This window comes from Tasmannia lanceolata, unplaced genomic scaffold (assembly GCF_043159265.1).
Source record: "Tasmannia lanceolata isolate RefF3 unplaced genomic scaffold, GAP_Taslan_0.1 ptg000015l, whole genome shotgun sequence".
Classification (NCBI taxonomy): Eukaryota; Viridiplantae; Streptophyta; class Magnoliopsida; order Canellales; family Winteraceae; genus Tasmannia; species Tasmannia lanceolata.
In genome coordinates, this window is record NW_027518692.1 from 50,356,856 (window position 1) to 50,376,326 (window position 19,471).

The following is a 19,471-nucleotide window of genomic DNA, read 5'->3' on the forward strand; positions in this document are numbered from 1 at the left end:
GAATTTTGATGTCATTTATCTTCCACCTGCCCATCACCCGACCCAACCCGAGGAACCCATTTTTCCAACCCAACCCGATTTCCAACCCGGCTGGGCTTAACCCGATTTCTAATTCGGGTTGGGTCGGGTTGACCCGCCCATCATGCACATGTTTTTTTTGTGGGCTCCACTGTTTTTTTTTTTTTGCTCACATTCCTACAGAGGCATCCACCATATAAAAACTCTTTGTAACTGAAGGATAAATTTATGTTGACCTCTTATACATATATGTTTAATTTTTAGGTAATTAGAAAATAGTAAAATAAGGTAAAGATAGAAATTAGAAAATAGTTATGGGAAAGATGGAATAAAATCTGGAAATTGGAATATTCACTCGTTTGCCGTTTTAAAATTTTATACATATCGGAATTGGAAATCGGGTTGATTTTTCCCAACCCAACCCGATTTTTAAAAAGGGCCAACCCAACCCAAATTCGGGTTCAACCCGTCCCGAGTTGCACCCCTACCCATCATAATAAGGTGTGATCTGACCGTTGTAGCATTAGGGTGCTAGATTACGTAGGTAGAGATTACCAGATAAGATCAAGAGCTTTGATCTCACATGCATTTTCTAATTGTGCCCTCTTATAGGACTCAAAAATTGCCTTGTACCCCAATGCTTTTTGAAGTGACTTTCTGCCTTGTTCGTCCCGGTATGGATTGAAAGAAAAACATTTCTGATAGAAATTATTATCTTTCCACGATTTAGAGGGAAATTATATGATTAAGAATAATTTAGAGCATATTATCATAAATTGAAGGTCTCTCTAATTAAAAATTGAGAAGGGTTGGCTCAAGTTATCTTTTTTCTTTTGTAAAACTACTAGGAAATTTTAGAAAAAATTTAGAAATTTTAGAAATACTTTAATCCCTGCGGGTTGGTAAAATACATATCACTCCTCAGATTTCAATACCCCTGATTTTCAAGATTAAAATTTTCAACCAATTCTCTCTTTTATCACCCCCAGATACCAAATCCTCTAGGTCTTATCTTGGGTAAAAAAATTCCAAAGAAAATAAAAAGAAACGAAAAAATGACTCTAGATTTAAAAATTTTAATTTCCTTACTCAGATCATGATTTGTGAGACTAAAGAAAGAAGGGCTGGTTTGGACAGGTAACGTATCCAAATATGATGGAGTTCTTTGAGAGCCTTGGAATCGAAACGGAGGCATCTAATATGTCCTTTTCCGTGAGCTTGGACAATGGCAAGGGCTGTGAATGGGGGAGCCGAAATGGTCTCTCTAGTTTGTTTGCGCAAAAGAGCAAGGCATTGAATCCCTACTTCTGGAAAATGATGCGAGATATCATGAAGTTCAAGAATGACGTTATCGAGTAAGTCATCCATTTCAAGTCCCTCTTTAATCATGCTTGCGTTCTAAGTTCTAAATTCTAGTACGAGGTATGTTTGGAAGGCAACATAGTTAGCAAAACGCATTTTATTGGTTTGCCATTGAATACTCTGTTTAAAACATTTACTATTTTTTAAAGAACACATTGTAAACATGTTTAAAATGCGTTTTTGGCCAACTTTCCAACTTTTCCCCACTATATTCTGTAAATGACAATATTTTACATGCATTTTTTTGTGTTTCCGTTTTTTAATTATGCTATTTTAACGAGTGTGTCTTCATACTATTTTCTGTCATGAGAAATGCTTGTTAAAATTATGCAATATATGTGTGAAAAGTAGTTTCACCTACTTGACTAAGGCCCGGTTAGTTTTAGATTTTGAGAATCATTTTTTAGTCCAAAACTGATTATTGGACGACTTTAAATTGCGTTCAGTTTTGAGTCCAATAATCAGTTTCGGGCTCAAAATCTAAAACAAACAAGCCCCAAGTGCTCTGCCGGAAAACCAACCTTTTACTTTTATGTGAAGGGCTGAGATTAATCTCAATAAAAAAATATATGATTTTTAATCTCATTTCATCATAAATAAGTTATAGGCTGATTTCTAAATGACGCAATTAGGGCACATTTGGCTACCAAGAATTGTTTTTCATTATAAATTGGGCGTCTTCAAGTGGAGATGAGGATGAAGTCGGCTAAAAATCCGGAAACAAAATCCGGAACTAGAAAAACCCACTAAAACATGAAATTGCATCACTTTCATCACAAAAAGAGACACACCCAGGCTGAATAAAACTTTGCTACTTCCATATGAAATTCCATATTAACCGCCTACCAAAATCAACCAACATGAAACCAACAAATCATTAGATCGATGCAAGAAATGCTTGAAATTAAGTTACAAAATGAGTTGATAGTTAGAGATCGAAGCTGCAGATAAACTGAATACGAACAAACTTAAAGATCAAAAATCCAAATTGGAGATTTGGCCGGATGGGCATTTGGTGGTGGATGGAGATGCCCATTTCTTGGCATAAAGGCATTTTCTGGTAGAGAGAGGGAGAGAGAGGTAATGGACTAATATTGTTGAAAACCGAAACGGTATTTATGTGTTGAGGAAGGATTTATTAATGTGGTATGATGCGTTAAAGGGAAGATGGAAACGTTTTTATGGAGTCGGTTTTATGGATTAATTGGGTCCGATGTGCATCTAATGGAGTTGGTTTTATGGAGATATTGCTGGAAGACGAAATGGATGGTTTCCATTAATTTGGACTAATGTGAAGAAATATTGAGAAGAGCATTTAGACTATATGGAATCGTTTCCAATTCCCTTCAAATATGTTGTCATATTTTCACGTCATCGTTAACAATAAAACAGCCCTTCCTCTATATATACATAGATATATCTGCATCTTTCAAACCCTAGGCGGAGGAGCAACATAATCCGCCCTTTAAAATACTTTTGGCCTGAGCCTTTGCGGAGAAGCTCCTTCTATCCCAGTGGCGAGTAAAGTTGGGGTTGGGCCTAACTATATGTTGAATTGAGGTTCAATTCAATCCGAACTTACCTAAAAAACTAATGGTTCAATCCCAACTTAACTATATGTTGAGTTGGGCCTAACTAATGGTTGATGTTTTGTATCTCAACTTTGACGTAGTGGGTTCAATCCCAACTTACCTAAAAAACATATCCTCCCGCCACTGGATAGAAGTAGCTTCTCAACAAAGTATGGCTGCGATGTTTTCTACTCTTTCGGAGAACTTGGCCATGCCATTATTGATGGCTGGGTTTTGGCTAGGCGGATATATTCACAAGGTACTTTTGTTTTCTGCTTATATATGTACATGCATAGATGTGCAAATGAAAATTTACCCATCGGAACCTCAATTCAACATATAAACAGAGTAAGAGAGAGAAAATTAAACACCAATAAATCATGAAACGGAGAAAGAGATCGAAGAAAAAAATATTTGAGAACCGAAATAGAAAAACCCAATAAAACATGAAATTGCATTAATTTCATCACAAAAAGAGACACACCCAGGCTGAATAAAACTTGGCTACTTCCATATGAAATTCCATATTAACCGCCTGTTGTGGACCCCGATCCCGAGGAAGGTGGCGAGGACACGAGATCCCCGTCGATCTTCTGAGATCTCCACACGTGAATGAGAGCTCTACCAAGGAACTCTCGAAAGAGTGCCTCTCACAGCATGAGTGGCAATGTAAAATGAGATACCTCTTGATTCGGGGACGAGCCCGGAATCGAGACATACCTAAAATAACTCAGAGTCGTCATCCAAGGAAATAGGCCCTGGATCCCATACTATACTCTGTCGCAACGGATAACCAGAAATACAAAAGTCCGTGCCTGATGACGAATGGGGAAGGTGTTAGGCTCACCCAATTCGCCTGAGTGTAAACACCCGGTCTCTTATGCCGTTTATTTACTAATTTTAAAGAATTTTAGGCGAAAATCATGTGAAATGGGAATAGATATCCCCGAGATAACGTCTACCTAAGCATGCATGTCCCGGGGATGGAAATAACAAGCACACACAAAATAAATGAAAGAAGTGTCACCTAAGCATAGCTAGGTTATGAGTGGCATACCTAATTAGTGTCTAAGTTCTGGTGGGCAAACACATGCATACTACATCTAAAGGTATAAGGTATGTACAAGAAAATAAGAAAACATAACAAAACACATAACATGACTTGACACCACACATGATACAACATGACAAACCCTATACTCTAATGTGAAATTTGACTCGAACCAGGATGGCCATCCCGACTACTCTACGTATCCCGGCCTCGGGAAGAATCAGAGTCAATGTAGTTCGGTGGCCTATTCTAAGCTACGATGCCTAAATGTGCCTAGACCACACTAGACTCGACACGACACGACACGACACGACTCATGTTTAAGTTGTTTAAATATTTTAGACACACATATATGGTCTTAAACTAATGCAAGTCAACCTAGTCTAATGCAAGTGGGCCATACGTCCTATGTGTAACTAGGTTGTATGTCCTAAAGAAAACAATAGGCTAACTAAGTGCTTCCTAGTCTAGCCATCGGCTCGACTAAGTATCTAACCGACCACGACTTGAGGCTTTCTAACAAAGGGACACTCACACGACAACCCAAACATCTAGGACATACTCCTAATTCTAGGGGAAGATCTTTTGAAAAAGATTTTGAAGAATTTTTTTTGTATTTTTGGAAGGTTTGAAATGTTTATTTTGAAATGTTTGACTGAACTTGGGATAAGAATCTCAAGCTGCCTACGTACCTCGTGGAAGATGATCAAGCCAACGTAGTTCAGAACAGACTTTCCTAACTACTATCCTAATGACTCTAGAATTTAGAATGTTTTGAAGTTTTCAGATATTTTTTATGTTTTGAGTTTCTGTTGTTTTTTAATTTTGAAATGTTTTCAAGTGTTTTTTGAGTTTTGAATTTATGATGTTTTTTAGATTTTCAAGTTTCCAAGCGTTTTGTTGTTTTTGACTTGAGAGGACATACTCCTATCATCATAAGGGTAGGACAGACTCCTGATATCTCGCAAAGGTTGGACATAATCCTATACTTTGCGGAGGATTAGACAAAATCATGAATCTGCAAGGGTTGGACAGAATCACATGACTTATGAAAGGTAGGATAGAATCCTAACTCCCTATTATCACAAGACCGACTCCTAAAAGACTGACTCTCTAACACTAAAAGACAGACTCCTATCTAGATGAAGGATTTTCTAGATAAGGACAGACTCGTATGCTACTAATGGACTGACTCTTAAACCATGAGGCTAACTTATAGTCTATGGATGACTCCTAACCTATATTCTTTAAGGGGAGTGCTAACTAGACTAAAGCAAGTCCCCTAAGGATGGGCTTGAGATGACTCCTTCATCGCCTTTGCAATTAAATGTTCACTAATGTCAAAAGATCTAAGTAACTCTCTACCTAAAGAGGAGAAAGGAAGAAGAAATAGAGTATTACCATGACATGGTGAGTCCCTCTAAGGATGGGCTTGGGCTAACGCCTTCATCGCCCTTTCACAATGAGAAAGGGGGAGGGTTCAAAGGATACCTAAAAGGCTAAGAAGGTTTCTTCCTAAAGAAAGAGGGAAGAGGGTACTACCATATCCAAGTAGGCCCCTTTAAGGACTGGCTTGAGCTAATGACTTCATTGCCAATTAGGCTAAGCATGAATCAAGCATCAAAATCACGCATTTGCATTTTACATGGAAGCTGAAAATTTGTATTTAACATTACACTATCCAAATGACAAAACTAGCAAACGTGATACACATCAAAGTTATAAGGGACACATCGGGAAACATTTTATTAGTTATACACTTCAGCCGGTTCTCGCCGGAAGTGGTCGAAAAATGACCATCTCCGACAGATTTCAGATTTCAATTCTGCAGTTTTGCTTTTTCAAAAGTTCTGATTTGATTTTGCAAAACCGATGATCAAAATACATTTTCAAGAAAAGTGTTCAACTACAAAGTTTTAGAAAATTGATCAAATAAACTTTTCTCCGTTGACAATTTTGCTGGATCTTGCCTGAAGTGGCCGAAAACGGCTATCTTTGGGCTGATTTCATATTTCATTTATGCAGTTTTGCTTTTCACAAGCTCTGATTTTGTTTTGCAAAACAGATGATCAAACATGCATTTTCAAGAAAAGTGTTCAACTACAAAGTTTTAGGAGATTGATTCAATAAACTTTTCTTTGTTGACAATTTCGACTGGATCTTGCGAGAAGTGGCCGGAAAATGATAATTTTTTATCAAGTCCAAATATGAAAATGTAGTGTTTTTTACTGATATCTTAAAAGTAGCATAACTTTTTTCATTTTTCATCGTTACAAGATCCGAAAGATGTCAAATCAAAGATCTCGAAAAAATATACAACTTCCGTGTGTATCACTTTTGCTAGATCTAATCGAATTTTAGTAAAAATTTGAAAATAAAATCTGGACAGCATGTAATTCAACACAATTTTATGACATTTAACATCAAAACTTCATTCAAACACAAGATCTATGAGAATTTGACAGAAATATATGATAATACATGTTTATTAGGCTTAGATCTAACAATCTTAGTTTCAGGTTTGAAGATCTTTAAGGAATTTTCACAAAAACACACTTAGATTTACCATTTTGCACTGAATTTTGAGCTGAAATCTTAAAACGGCCATAACTTCTTCGTTTCTTGGCCAATTTTGGGTCTTATATCCAAAATCGAAGATCTCAACGAGTACTACACCTTTACGTGAAAATTTTCCACGAATTTCAACCGAAAATTGATAAAAATGATAAAAACGAGGCTGGACAGCACTTAGTTTTGCCATCTTTACATCAAAATTCAACTAGAACTCAAAATTTGAGGTGAATTGCTTTAGATCTTTAAATGAGACATGTTTTTTAAACATATTCTGGTAGATTTTAGCCCTAGGTTACTAGATCTAACCATTTTTAAGTTTCCCATTTTATGCTAGATTTTCAAAGAAAACTCAAAATAAAACTCAAAATCCACTAATCTTGTGCTCTTCTCTTGGATCTCTCCTTGAAAGCTTCTTTCTCTCTCTAGATCTCCTTCTTTCTCTCTCTAGATCTCCTTCTAGATCTCATTCGTTCTCTCTCTGAATCTTCTTCTTTCTCTAGAATTCTCTCTCTCTAAAAAGCTCTATCCCTCTCTATAATCTTCTCTATCTCTAGAAAGCTCTCTCTCTCTCTAAAATTAGATTAAGAGCCCTAATTTTTTGATTTGAAGGATTTTCTATTTACACAGAGATTTAGGGCACGGTCAAATGGGGTGACTACACCTGCCAAAATAACCAATAGGAAACCAACAAATCATTAGATCGATGCAAGAAATGCTTGAAATTAAATTACAAAAGGAGTTGATAGTTAGAGATCGAAGCTGTAGATAAAGTGATTACGAACAAGCTTACAGATAAAATATCCAAATTGGAGATTTATTCGGATGTGCAATTGGTGGTGGATGGAGATGCTCATTTCTTGGCGGAAAAGCATTTTCTTCTAGAGAGAGGTAATGGACTAATATTGTTGAAAACGTAAAGGTTATTTAGGTGTTGAGGAAGGATTTATTAATATGGTACGATGCGTTAAAGGAAAGATGGAAACGTTTTTATGGACTCGGTTTTACGGATTAATTGGGGCCGACGTGCATCTAATGGAGTTGGGTATATAGAGATATTGTTGGAAGGCGAAATGGATGATTTCCATTAATTTGGACTAATGTGAATAAATATTGAGAAGGGCATTTAGACTATATGGAATCATTTCCAATTCCCTTCAAATATGTTTTCACGTCATCGTGAACAGTAGAACAGCCCTTCCTCTTTATATACATAGATATCTATGCATCTTTCAAACCCTAGGCGGAGGAGTGACATAATCCGCCATTTAAAATATTTTTGGCCTGAGGCTTTGCGGAGAAGCTCCTTTTATCCCAGTGCCGAATAAAGTCGGGGTTGGGCCTATATGTCAGTGATTGAGGTTTTGTATCTCAACTTTGAGGTCGTGGGTTCAATGCCAGCTTACCTAAAAAACAAATACTCCCGTCTCGCCATTGGGATAGAAGCAGCTTCTCAACAAAGAATGGCTATGATGTTTTCTACTCTTCCAGAGAACTTGGTCAGGCCATTGATGGCTGGATTTTGGCTAAGCGGATATATTCACAAGGTACTTTTGTTTTCTGCTTACATATGTACATGCATACATATGCAAATGAAAATTTACCCATCGGAAGCGCAATTCAACATATAAACAGAGTAAGAAAGAGAAAATTAAACACTGATAAATCACGAAACAAAGAAAGAGATCAAAGGAAAAAAAAAATTGAAAACCGAAATAGAAAACCCCAATAAAACATGAAATTGCATTACTTTCATCACAAAAAGAGACACACCCAGGCTGAATAAAACTTGGCTACTTCCATATGAAATTCCATATTAACCGCCTACCAAAATCAACCAACATGAAACTAACAAATCATTAGATCAATGCAAGAAATGCTTGAAATTAAATTACAAAAGGAGTCGATAGTTAGAGATCGAAGCTGCAGATAAACTGAATACAAACAAACTTACATATCAAAAATCCAAATTGGAGATTTGTCTGGATGTGCATTTGGTGGTGGATGGAGTTGCCCATTTCTCAGTGGAAAAGCGTTTTCTTCTAGAGAGAGGTAATGGATTAATATTGTTGAAAACGTAAAGGGTATTTTACTTGTTGAGGAAGGATTTATTAATATGGTACGATGCGTTAAAGGGAAGATGGAAACATTTTTATGGAGTCAGTTTTAGGGATCAATTGGGTCTGACGTGCTTCTAATGGAGTCGGTTTTATAGAGATATTGTTGGAAGGCGAAATGGATGATTTCCATTAATTTGGACTAATGTGAATAAATACTGAGAAGGGCGTTTAGATTATATGGAATCGTTTCCAATTCCCTTCAAATATGCTGTCGTATTTTTACGTCATCGTGAACAGTAAAACAACCCTTCCTCTTTATATACATAGATATCTCTGCATCTTTCAAACCCTCGGCGGAGCAGCACATAATCCGCCCTTTAAAATACTTTTGGCCTGAGGCTTTGCGGAGAAGCCCCTTCTATTCCAGTGGCGAGTAAAGTCGGGGTTGGGCCTATATCTCAATGGTTAAGGTTTTGTATCTCAACTTTGAGGTCCTGGGTTCAATCCCAGCTTCCCTAAAAAAAAAAAAACAAATCCTCCCGGCTCGCCATTGGGATAGAAGCAGCTTCTCAACAAAGCACGGCGCTTTCTACTGTGACCAGAGAACTTGGCCAGGCCATTGATGGCTGGATTTTGGCTAAGCGGATATATTCACAAGTACTTTTGTTTTCTAGAGAACTAAAAAAGGACATAACCCTTGATGCGTATGAAGTGAAAGTTTCTTTTATTTAATTTTCATGAATCACGTTGTTCTCTACTCCTCTGTTTTCCTAAGGGTGGCGCCCTGCCTTCTTCAAAACTGGATATTGGCGTTTGGATTAATCTCCCCAGAGGAAGACAGAGGAGTAGAGAACAACCTTTGGTTTTGTTCTTCGGTGCCTGAGAGAGAGAGAGAGAGAGAGAGAGAGGGAGGAGAAGAGAGAGAAGAAGAAGAAGAAGAGGAAGGTTTCAAATTTGTAGTTTTTCAGCTTGACAGATCTTCCTGAAGGGTTTACACCCCAAACCAGAATACTCTGCCCTTGCTGAGTTTTCTTTTATGAGTTAGGGTTTTCTTGGATTAGGGTTTCTCGGAATTCTGTCCAAGAGACTATCTGGTTTCATTGACAAAAAATATGAGAGGAGCTTGTGTCTGGAGATTGAAGAAGACCCGAGAACCATACACAGACCCTTGAAAGCATGGAGCCGTAAAAACCTCCCGACCCAACTCTTAAAAATCGCCGCTTGAGCAGCTGACTGAAGAAGAAAAGGTGCAGCTCCTGAAGAAGATTGAAGAAGAACTCCATTCACTCACACTAGAAAATATGTGATGAGCATTCAATTATTAGCACCCGGTGCGAACTTTCTCAAACTGCCCCTATAAATTCAGCTACTTGCATATGTTTCTTCATCTATAAATGTATATTACCATGCTTTCCTGAAACCATTTCTGGTTAGTATATGTGTATACAACTGAGATCTCAACTATACCAGTTTACAATTATAGAAGGAAAAAGTTTTGAGATACTTGGGTACCTATAATTGTGTCATAAGCATAGTTATCGGAAACTTGCTAGTAGGATGGGAAGCTTGCTTTGGAAGCTAAGTTCTTCTCGCTTTCCAAATTTAGGGGAAGCATGCTTCCCATACGCTTCCCACACGATCAATGTCAGGGTTTTTTCTAAATGAATATTTTTTCCCGTTTGATAACGTTGAAGGAGCGTATTAAAAAAAAAAAAAATGCATTTACAACTTGAAAACTGATATTAAGTTTCAAATGAAAATTATGCGGATATTAAAAAAAAAAAAACTAAACATTAAATATACATGAATAAAACATGTGAAATTGTAAATTCCTAAAACTTGCAATTCTAATTAGTCATGAAGTCTTCTTTTTCTACTTATAATACTTACCTATATTAACCATTCTTTCCTTAAAAAAAAAATCATTCTTTCCTAGAATCCTAGCCTAGTACAATCTTACTATTTCTATGTACTTGTTCATTTCTAATGAAGCCTCTTACATCCTTCATATTAACTTTCAATGACGGGAAGACATACATTTTCTCTTCACTTTCTTTAGAGCCTTTCGCTTCTTGCATTTTTCTCTTTTCTAAACCAATCGCTTCCCGCTCTCACTTCCCACTTTCGTCTCTCGCACTTGCTTCCCACTCTGACAACTATGGTCACAAGTAAACAATTTTCTCATTTCTTAAATCAATAGATGACACCAAACGCATGACAATAAACCTGATCAAGCTGACCTTTTCAGAAATCATTTCTACAATTCATTAAGTTGCTTAGGAATAGTTTAAAGCCTTTGTCGGGATGTTTCTGGAAGAGTTTGCACTTAATGCCCCAAGTTATTTCCGGGTGTATACCCGAAATAGTGCAGCAGTAGTAGAATAAAAAATCATGGAGATATTTTTGTTGCCCTCAGCTGCCCCTGAAATCCTCCAAATAACTGGAGCTGATCACAGATTGGAATATGAAAATGCAAGCCACTTATGGCAGAAGTACAATGATGATATCATTAATTTCACAACTAACACCTTGATTAAGAGATAATTATGCCTATGTTAGGTCCATTCTCTTCCACAAGGATACTAAAATCTTGTATAATTGGTATCTCAAGAATTTATTTTTACAGTGTTCTGGGTTTGGGCAGTCACTTGTCTAACTTCATCTTTTCTTTCCTGTATACTATTCATCTAACAATAAATTTTATTTACTTCTTGCAGGTACCTTGAAGTACTTGAGAACAACCCTGTCATTGATCGCAACGAAACCTTGGGGCGTTTCATTGAATCACATGGCTATTCCCAGTTGTTTCAGGAGGCTTATCTTGTGAGATTACTGGAGAATGCAACTCTCACACTCTTAGGCTTTCCTTTATATATTTGTAGTATGAAAAGTTCTCTTATATTTGTTTTGTCCTGTTGCTACCATGTTTATATCTCAATAATGAAACCATGCAGGTGCCTATCTGTGCTTCAATCTGGTCCTGTCCTTCAGAAGGAGCAATGAACTTTTCAGCTTGTTCTGTGCTTTCATTTTTCCACAATCATCACCTTCTTGAGGTATATTTCTTAAGTCAAACCTTGGATGTTGGCATTTGTAAATATGCATTCCAATATTATTTTTCTCATTCATTTATTGCATTGTTCCAATCCTGTTTCCATGGGGCGCTGGAGGTTTTCATCGAGAAGCAATTGGAAATAATGTGGTGGAATCTTATTTTACTTTGGGTTTTCACTGTAGCTCTTTGGCAGACCACAATGGCTTACTGTCAGATGGCATTCTCATACTTACGTCAATAAGGTGACTTGTCTGTTTCTTTTCTTTCGGAATACACCAGGTAGTAAAACTTTTAGGTGTACTTATATATTTCAGCCATGGCATTTTTGGTAATCATTGTGAAAAATGACAGGTGAGAGAAGAGCTGGAGAGTAGACGTTGTCAGATAAGAAAAGGCTGTGCGGTGCAGTCTGTTTCAAGAGCTAATGGGGGTGAGTAGTTTTTTTTCTGGGAGAGTGTTAGTTCGCTTGGGTCGTAATTCAAGAAGCATAATTTCATGTAATTATTATTGATCTTGGGTTCATAACTTCATTTTTGGGGCAATCAATCCATAGATTGGTAATGCATATCCAAGTTACCTTGAAGGATGAATCTGTGCAGATTTAATTTTTCTATTTTGATTGATGAGAGTATAAAGGTAGTGCATGCTTCTCATATATTTATTAGAAGGAATTTAACATTATGGTGAACAAATTCATAAGTTTTATTAGGTTTCAAATATTTAATATTATGACTGTTGAGGAAGGGATTTTTTGGAATTCAACATTGTACCGATCTTGTCCTGAGCCCCACCTACCTCATTATCTTCTGAGCCTAGCCAAGTATGATGTGCAAATCTTAGACTTGTTGAAGAAGGGCTACATTTTAAAAAAATTATAAGCCCGTGTGTTTTGCCTGTCCTTTTAACTCCTAAAAATGATGAGACGTGAAGAATGTGCGTTGCTAGATGGGATCCATCCCCATCCTTGGAGATTTACTGATATATTCGACGAGATACATGACCGAGTGGCGGGCTCCTCTATTTCTTTCCAGCACGTGAGAAGATTGGATAATAGTGACGCTGGAAGATTAGTCTGGTCGGGAGTTGATAGGGCCTCTTTGGAGATCTTTGATTTTCTTCCCACTTGAGGGTGTTTGTTCTATTATTTTCTCTTTCTTTTCACCTTCTCTTTTATTGTATCAGACCATCTCGATCGTGGGGCCTTGTCCTTTTTCATAATAAAATTTCATCATAAAAAAAGAGGCGCAAAATGTGCACACTTGAGGTACTCAACATACACCTTCGTTCAAGCTCTCAAACATCGGAGCATTACTTAATCCAACATGAATTTGTGTTTAATTCAAACCATCATACATTGCTCTACATTAATTTATCAAAATATATTGAATAAGATTAATGCGAAGTGGGTTACATTCTTATACACGTTCAATCTCACATACAAACCTGGGGTTATGAATCACGTGTCCAATGGGTTAAGTAGGAGGTCCTATTTACTCGGGACCGGTGCTTAAAAACACGGATGTGAGGCGGAATGCGGCCAAGAGAAATGCTTGTCGACTCGGCACGGATGCGGCCAAGAACACAGTTGATGCGGCTGAGTACTCGGTTGACGCGGTCATAACTTGGAGTTGTGTCAGTTGACGGGAGCTGACTCGTGCCCTGCTTACGTCATCTATGATAGATTTATGTTCCATGGCACTTGCTTGCGTATATCTAAGAGATCTTTATGAGAGAGCCTTATCCACAAGCTTCGCAATGTTGGTCCCTTTATGCAAGCAAAGACCATAGCTCTAGAGGAGCAACGGTACTTGTGGCTCCAATTCAAAAGGGTTTTGATTCATTATGTATGTCAGTTCAGTATGTGCCATTCTTTTAAAGGATAACTGGGAATACTTGTCTTTATGCTCCTCTACGGATTCCTAGTAGACCTTGGGAGGTTATTAGTCTGGATTTTATATAGTTCTACCTCAAACTGCTAGCGAGTTTGATTCCATCTTCGTTGTTGTCGATAGATTCTCTAAAATGGCCCATCTCATCCCATTTCAGAAAAATTCAAGTGTCTCATGTTGCTGAGTTATTCTTTAGAGAGGCTGTACATCTCCATGGAGTCATTTATTGAGAACTCTGTGGAGTAAAATGAGGACAACACTTCAATTCAATAGTGTCTATTAGCCCCCAAACAAATGGACAAACGGAAGTGGTCAATCACAACCTAGGAAATTTATTGAGATGCTTAGTTGGTGAAAGACCTCATCAATGGGACAACTCCACCCTAGTTAGAGTTGGCTTACAATAGTTCCATTAATCATTTCCCAAAAAAATGTCTTTTGAAGCTATCTATGGCCGACTCATTCCTCACCTTCTAGTTCATACCCGTCTATGCTTCTCTGGGAGACGTAATGCCAGGGCTGAGGATTTCGTTCATCACATCAAGGAGGTACAACAAGAGGTGTTAGAGCGAGTAACGAGAAGATCGTTGCTAATCAGCACAAGAGAGACCATTCTTTTAGTGTTGGTATCTAGTGTGGCGAATTTCGACGAGAATGATTTCGATTGGAGCGTACGACAAGTTGAAGAGAAAGGACTTTGGATCATACAAGATCCTCAACTTAATGTAAGTGATATCAGTAGGTAACAAATATTGATTGGCTTTAAGGCGATACAAAATTTGAATAAGAAAATCTTTAAAACTGGGATTATTAAGTCCATACAAATCTCTGATAAGAATTTAATATGAAGTACGACTAGCCAAGCATTTTAAATAGAGCCGATTGTCCAGACAAATTGTATTTATATTACTTATCTATTTCATTACGAAGGCTAAATATGTTTGGCAGGTTGCTGTGTGTTAGATGTACATGGTTCACAAGAGATGTATGATGGGTGTATAATGGCCATCAATGCACCAGATGCTTTGAGGACATTAGGAGGAGGAGCAACATATGAGGAAACAAGAGTACTTGGCGCTTTTCAGTATGTCTACAGGTAGCCTCGACTTCACATTTCCATAACTTAGTTCTCTGTTCAGAATGCCTCTTGACATTGACACCATTTATGAGAACGTAACATAACAGTGGATTATTATATTGCAGAATGGACTAATCACGTTTAACTGCCACTTAAATGTAATTTAACCGCAGGTCTTAGTGCTAAACTACACTCATTAAGATATCATGATGAACTTGCAGAAAACTTACTAAATTTTTTTGAACAGGTGTTGGATGGACTTGAGATTGTAGTTTTGTTTTACAGATCCAATTGAATGAACTGCGTTAAATTATGTCCAATAGGGTACATGCATCTGTGTAGAGCAGGACACCAATTTATGCAATGTTCTTCCTATCACTATGCACTGTGTAGCAAGGTTTAAAATTTCGGTTTCGGCTGAAATTTTGGCCGAAATTTTGGAAAAAGGTAAATTTTGGAAAAAAAATTAAAAAATTAAAAAATTACATTTTCCCAAAATTTTGGCCTAAATCTGGACCGACACCGAAATTGGTACTTTCGGTGTCAGTCCGGTCCTACATCCGAAATTTCGGTGTGTCGGACGAAATTTAAAACCATGCTGTGTAGAATTGGTATATAGATCAGTTCACTGACTAGTGACCATCTGGGTTTTATGTTTGATTCTAAGCGTAATAATTAAATCCAAAAATTCCACTAGTATATCTTATCAAAACTGTCTCAATGGTTACTCGATAACAGAACCCGTCTTGAGATTTTGAAGTGGGTAAGTTTGCCTTCTCATTGATTTAGAGCATTCACCAATCAATGCTACCCAAAAGTATTTATAGTTTCAATCACTCACTGCTTTAGATGGACGTCTTGTTTCTTTGTTTTACATGTCGTCAATGGTAGCAAGGATGTGTACATAGTTACATACCGACATCCAGATTTTTTGTCAACAAGGTGAGTGGAAATTTGTGTATGGAAGGTGATTCTGCAAATGTGATTTTTATTAATCTACAACATAATATAAACTCTCAACACAAGAAATCAGAAGTAGACAAGAAGGAAGAAGAATAGAAGATGTTGTGAAGCGAGGAGAAGAAGAGAAAACATTGGAAGAGAGACGGAAAAACCCAACCCACAAACCATTTAACATTTGCGCAATTCCTAAGGTGGGTTCAATCCTTGTGTTAAGTCACTCAAGTGACTTAAGCGCATTACGAAAAGATAAAAAAACCCAAGAAACTCCATCGTGTGTGTGTGTGTGTGTGTGTATTATAATCTTCTACACTCTCCCTCTAGCTTGTGCATAAATATCACACTTGCTCAGCTTGCCTAAAATATCATGAAAGATAGCTTGAATAGTCTCTTTGGTGAAGAAGTTGGCTAACTGAGAAGGAAAACAGACAAATGGTGTAGCAGTGGTCTTGGAAGCCACTTGATCCCAAACAAAATGACAATTTGACTTTTACGTGCTTTGTCCTCTCATGGAAGACAAGATTGGATGCAATGTGAATACCAGGCTGGTTGTCACAATGAAGTTTCATGGGAATAGAAACCTCAACTAACATAGCCATATTAACTCACTAGTAGCATGAGCCATAGATCTTACTCAATTTCAGCTGACGAACGAGCCGCCTCTTACTGTTTCTTACTGCTCCAAGTCAGTAAGTTACCGCAAAAAAACATTCAATAGCCATTGATTGATTTTGTGTCATATGGAAATCTCACCCAGTTTGCATCACAATATCCCATTACTTCCAAATACCCATGATTTTGATACAACAAACTTTTTCCTGGAGATCCTTCAAGATATTAGACTATGCGAACTGCAGCTTCCCAATGATGATGGCATAGAGAACACATGAATTAACTAGTCACACTCACGACATATATAATGTTTGGGTGTGTGATGGTTAGGCATATAAGCTTTCTACCCAACTGTTGATATTTGCAAAATTTGTAACGCCCCGGCCACCGTGTAGATATTGTCCGGTTCTAGGCCGCAGCCCTCACCGGTTTTGTTTTTCCGCAAAAAACGCATCTACACAGGGAAGGTGGGGGTCTATACATATAGCCCAGAAACTTTCTCTCTCCTCTTCCGATGTGGGACTATTATAATCCACCCCCCTTAAAGGGCCCAGCATCCTCGCTGGCACACTGTACTAGAGGAGATACTGCTCTGATACCAAATTTGTAATGCCCCGGCCACCGTGTAGATATTGTCCGGTTCTAGGTCGCAGCCCTCCCCGGTTTTATTTTTCACACTTATATTATAATAATTAGTAACGCCCCGGTATTATGGACAATATTTCTTGGGCGTGACATTATGGTATCAGAGTGAGACCTCCCACAGTACGGTGTGCCAGCGAGGACGCTGGGCCCTAAGGGGGTGGATTGAAAGATCCCACATCGGAAAGGGAGGAAAAGTTACCAGGCTATATATGTGGATTTCTCCTCTCCCTATGTAGACACGTTTTCAGCATCTCCATGGGGCGAGCCCCGCGGAGTGGGTCGGGCACGGTTAGTGCTGCTGGAAAACAAAACCGGGGATGGTAGATGACCCAGAACCAGACAATATCTAGACAGTGGGGTCGGGGCGTGACATAATCTTGCGAATGAGTTGTAGTCTTACTGAAGAGTTGATGATTAACTTCCGGCGGACTATCAACCAACTGTGCTCCTAGTAAACCGGCATTATTATGGAGTTATAAATCTTATTTGCATTGAGAAATGAAGATACCTCACTTAGAATGAGCGACTCCAATCCCAATAAATTACTCAAGAAACCCTAAACCCTGTATCCTTTATATCAAACACACTTTGCAAATGTTGTTTAACATTCTCAATCTCTCTCGAACTATCACTAGTTAGCAGTGTTATCCCATACGTAGTGTCAAAATAATAGTATTATTTGGTATCTTCCTGATAAAGACTGTGATCGTAGTTACTCCGGCGAAAGTCATATTGAGAAAGAACTATACTAAGCCGCTCAGTATGAAACCCTAAGGCAATGCCAAGTAGACTTACTTATGGGGATCATGGTTTTAAATTTCGGCTGAAACGTTTCGTTTTGACCGAAATTTTCGGTTTTGGCACAAACCGAGATGAAATTCACATGAAGTCCTTTCTTTACAAGATTTCGACCGAAATGCCACCAAAATTTCGGTTGAAATTTTATTTTTGGATTTCTTTACAAAATGTCCACCGAATTTTAAAAATGTACACTGAAATGTTATAATTTCCACCGAAATATCTGAAATTTCAACCGAAATCGCCGAAATTGACACTGAAATTTTAGACATTTCGGTCGAAATTAAAAAAAATAAATGAAATCATAATCATATTTTTACATGATTTCGGCCGAAATTTCGGCCCGAAACCGAAATTTAAAACCTTGCTGGGGATCTCCATGAAGAAATACATTCTTCACGTCTAGCTGATGTAATGGACAAGAGCACGTACTAACATTCAGAGTTTTACTTAGCAACAATGGAGAAAGTATCCTAATAGTTAACACCATTCAATTGTGTGAAGCCTTTTGCCACAGGGCGAGTTTTATATCTATCAATGGGATTTCGTCAGAGTTTAACTTAGCACTAGGGTAGAAAGTCTCCTGATGGTCAATGCCACTCAATTGTGTGAGGCCTTTTGCCACAAGGCATTCCCAACGCCTAGATATCCTTCGCAAGGTCCCTAGATATTATTTTTGAATAATTTGGGGGTGATTGTGATGCCATTTCCCGACACACTTTGTGTGACTAACTTGCTTTAAGCGGAGAAGTGCGCTCTCTTAACCAGTCTGCAATTTTTTTTTGTCAACAAATTTGTTGGGGGCTTATGAGTGGAGCACGGAGAGTGACTCTACTGACGTCACTGCTTGCACGAAGAATCGTAATTGAGAACCTTGGCATACACATCATAGATAAGATTGTTGCCTATGTAGTGGGAGGAGTTTTCTTTTTGCATGCTCTAGAAGCGGTTATGAGTTAGTGGATTCTATTACCATGAGTGGCATTCCAAGGGAATTAATTTTTTTGGTCAATCCCCAACACCTTTGTAATACATTTTCTTCTTGTCAATAAAATTTGTATCATCATCTTAAAAAAGGGATTTGCTAGCGTCCATCGCAGAAGGCATTTCGCAGATGGGCTGTTGCATGTCAGAGCAGCCACCTCTTGAATGAAGACAAAATCTGCTGAAAAGTGAGCCTGTGTGGCTGCTCTCACATGCAATGCGACAGCCCATCCGCGAAATGCCTTTTGCGATGGATGCTAGCAAATCCCCTTAAAAAAGGATTGTTTTAGCAATGGAGCTCCAATAAAATTTCGTTATCATTTAAAATAAAAAATGACAGGCTCCAAGGAAAAGAGCGCCCACTAAAGATGACCATCAAAGATCTAGCTTCTTTGAATTTTTAGTAGAAGATAACTTGATGCCAATTGTAACCTGAACTGAGGGTGTTTTATGAGGTTGTTTCCAGCTTCAGGGAGATCTTCAAATTATCATTGGTGGAGGTTTCTTTTGGTTTTTCATGTCCAAGAGTGGCCACCAATGTCGTTAATCTCTTGATTGCTCCAGGAACCTGCACCCTATCTCTGATATTTTATATACTCCTATTCTTATCAATTTCGTTCTGATGGGCATTTTGTTTTGTTTGAATTTATGCTCTGTTTTCCATTCTGAAACGTAACTTCTGAGCATTCCGGATGGAGCGGAATGGAATTGATAACTAAGCTTGTGTTTGATATGTGCATCTTCAAAGCAAAGACTTTAGAAAATGGAAAAGTGTAAATTAAACAATTACAGATATGGCCAATACTAGTATGCATCT

General features: G+C 37.9%; 1 protein-coding gene across 4 annotated transcripts in view; it reads left to right on the forward strand.

The window, feature by feature from the left end:
• LOC143892225 (uncharacterized) overlaps positions 1 to 19,471 on the forward strand; it is a 56,974-nt gene that overhangs the window by 1,582 nt on the left and 35,921 nt on the right. For 3 of the 4 annotated variants that reach the window (XM_077396689.1, XM_077396690.1, XM_077396688.1), the window contains exons 3-8: positions 1,156 to 1,373; positions 11,351 to 11,456; positions 11,588 to 11,689; positions 11,871 to 11,930; positions 12,040 to 12,118; positions 14,526 to 14,673. In XM_077396689.1, the coding sequence (XP_077252804.1) occupies positions 1,156 to 1,373; positions 11,351 to 11,456; positions 11,588 to 11,689; positions 11,871 to 11,930; positions 12,040 to 12,118; positions 14,526 to 14,673 (713 nt within the window). Of the gene's footprint in view, positions 1 to 1,155; positions 1,374 to 9,131; positions 9,965 to 11,350; positions 11,457 to 11,587; positions 11,690 to 11,870; positions 11,931 to 12,039; positions 12,119 to 14,525; positions 14,674 to 19,471 lie in introns of those variants that run through there. The other variant, XM_077396691.1, reaches the window with a different exon arrangement.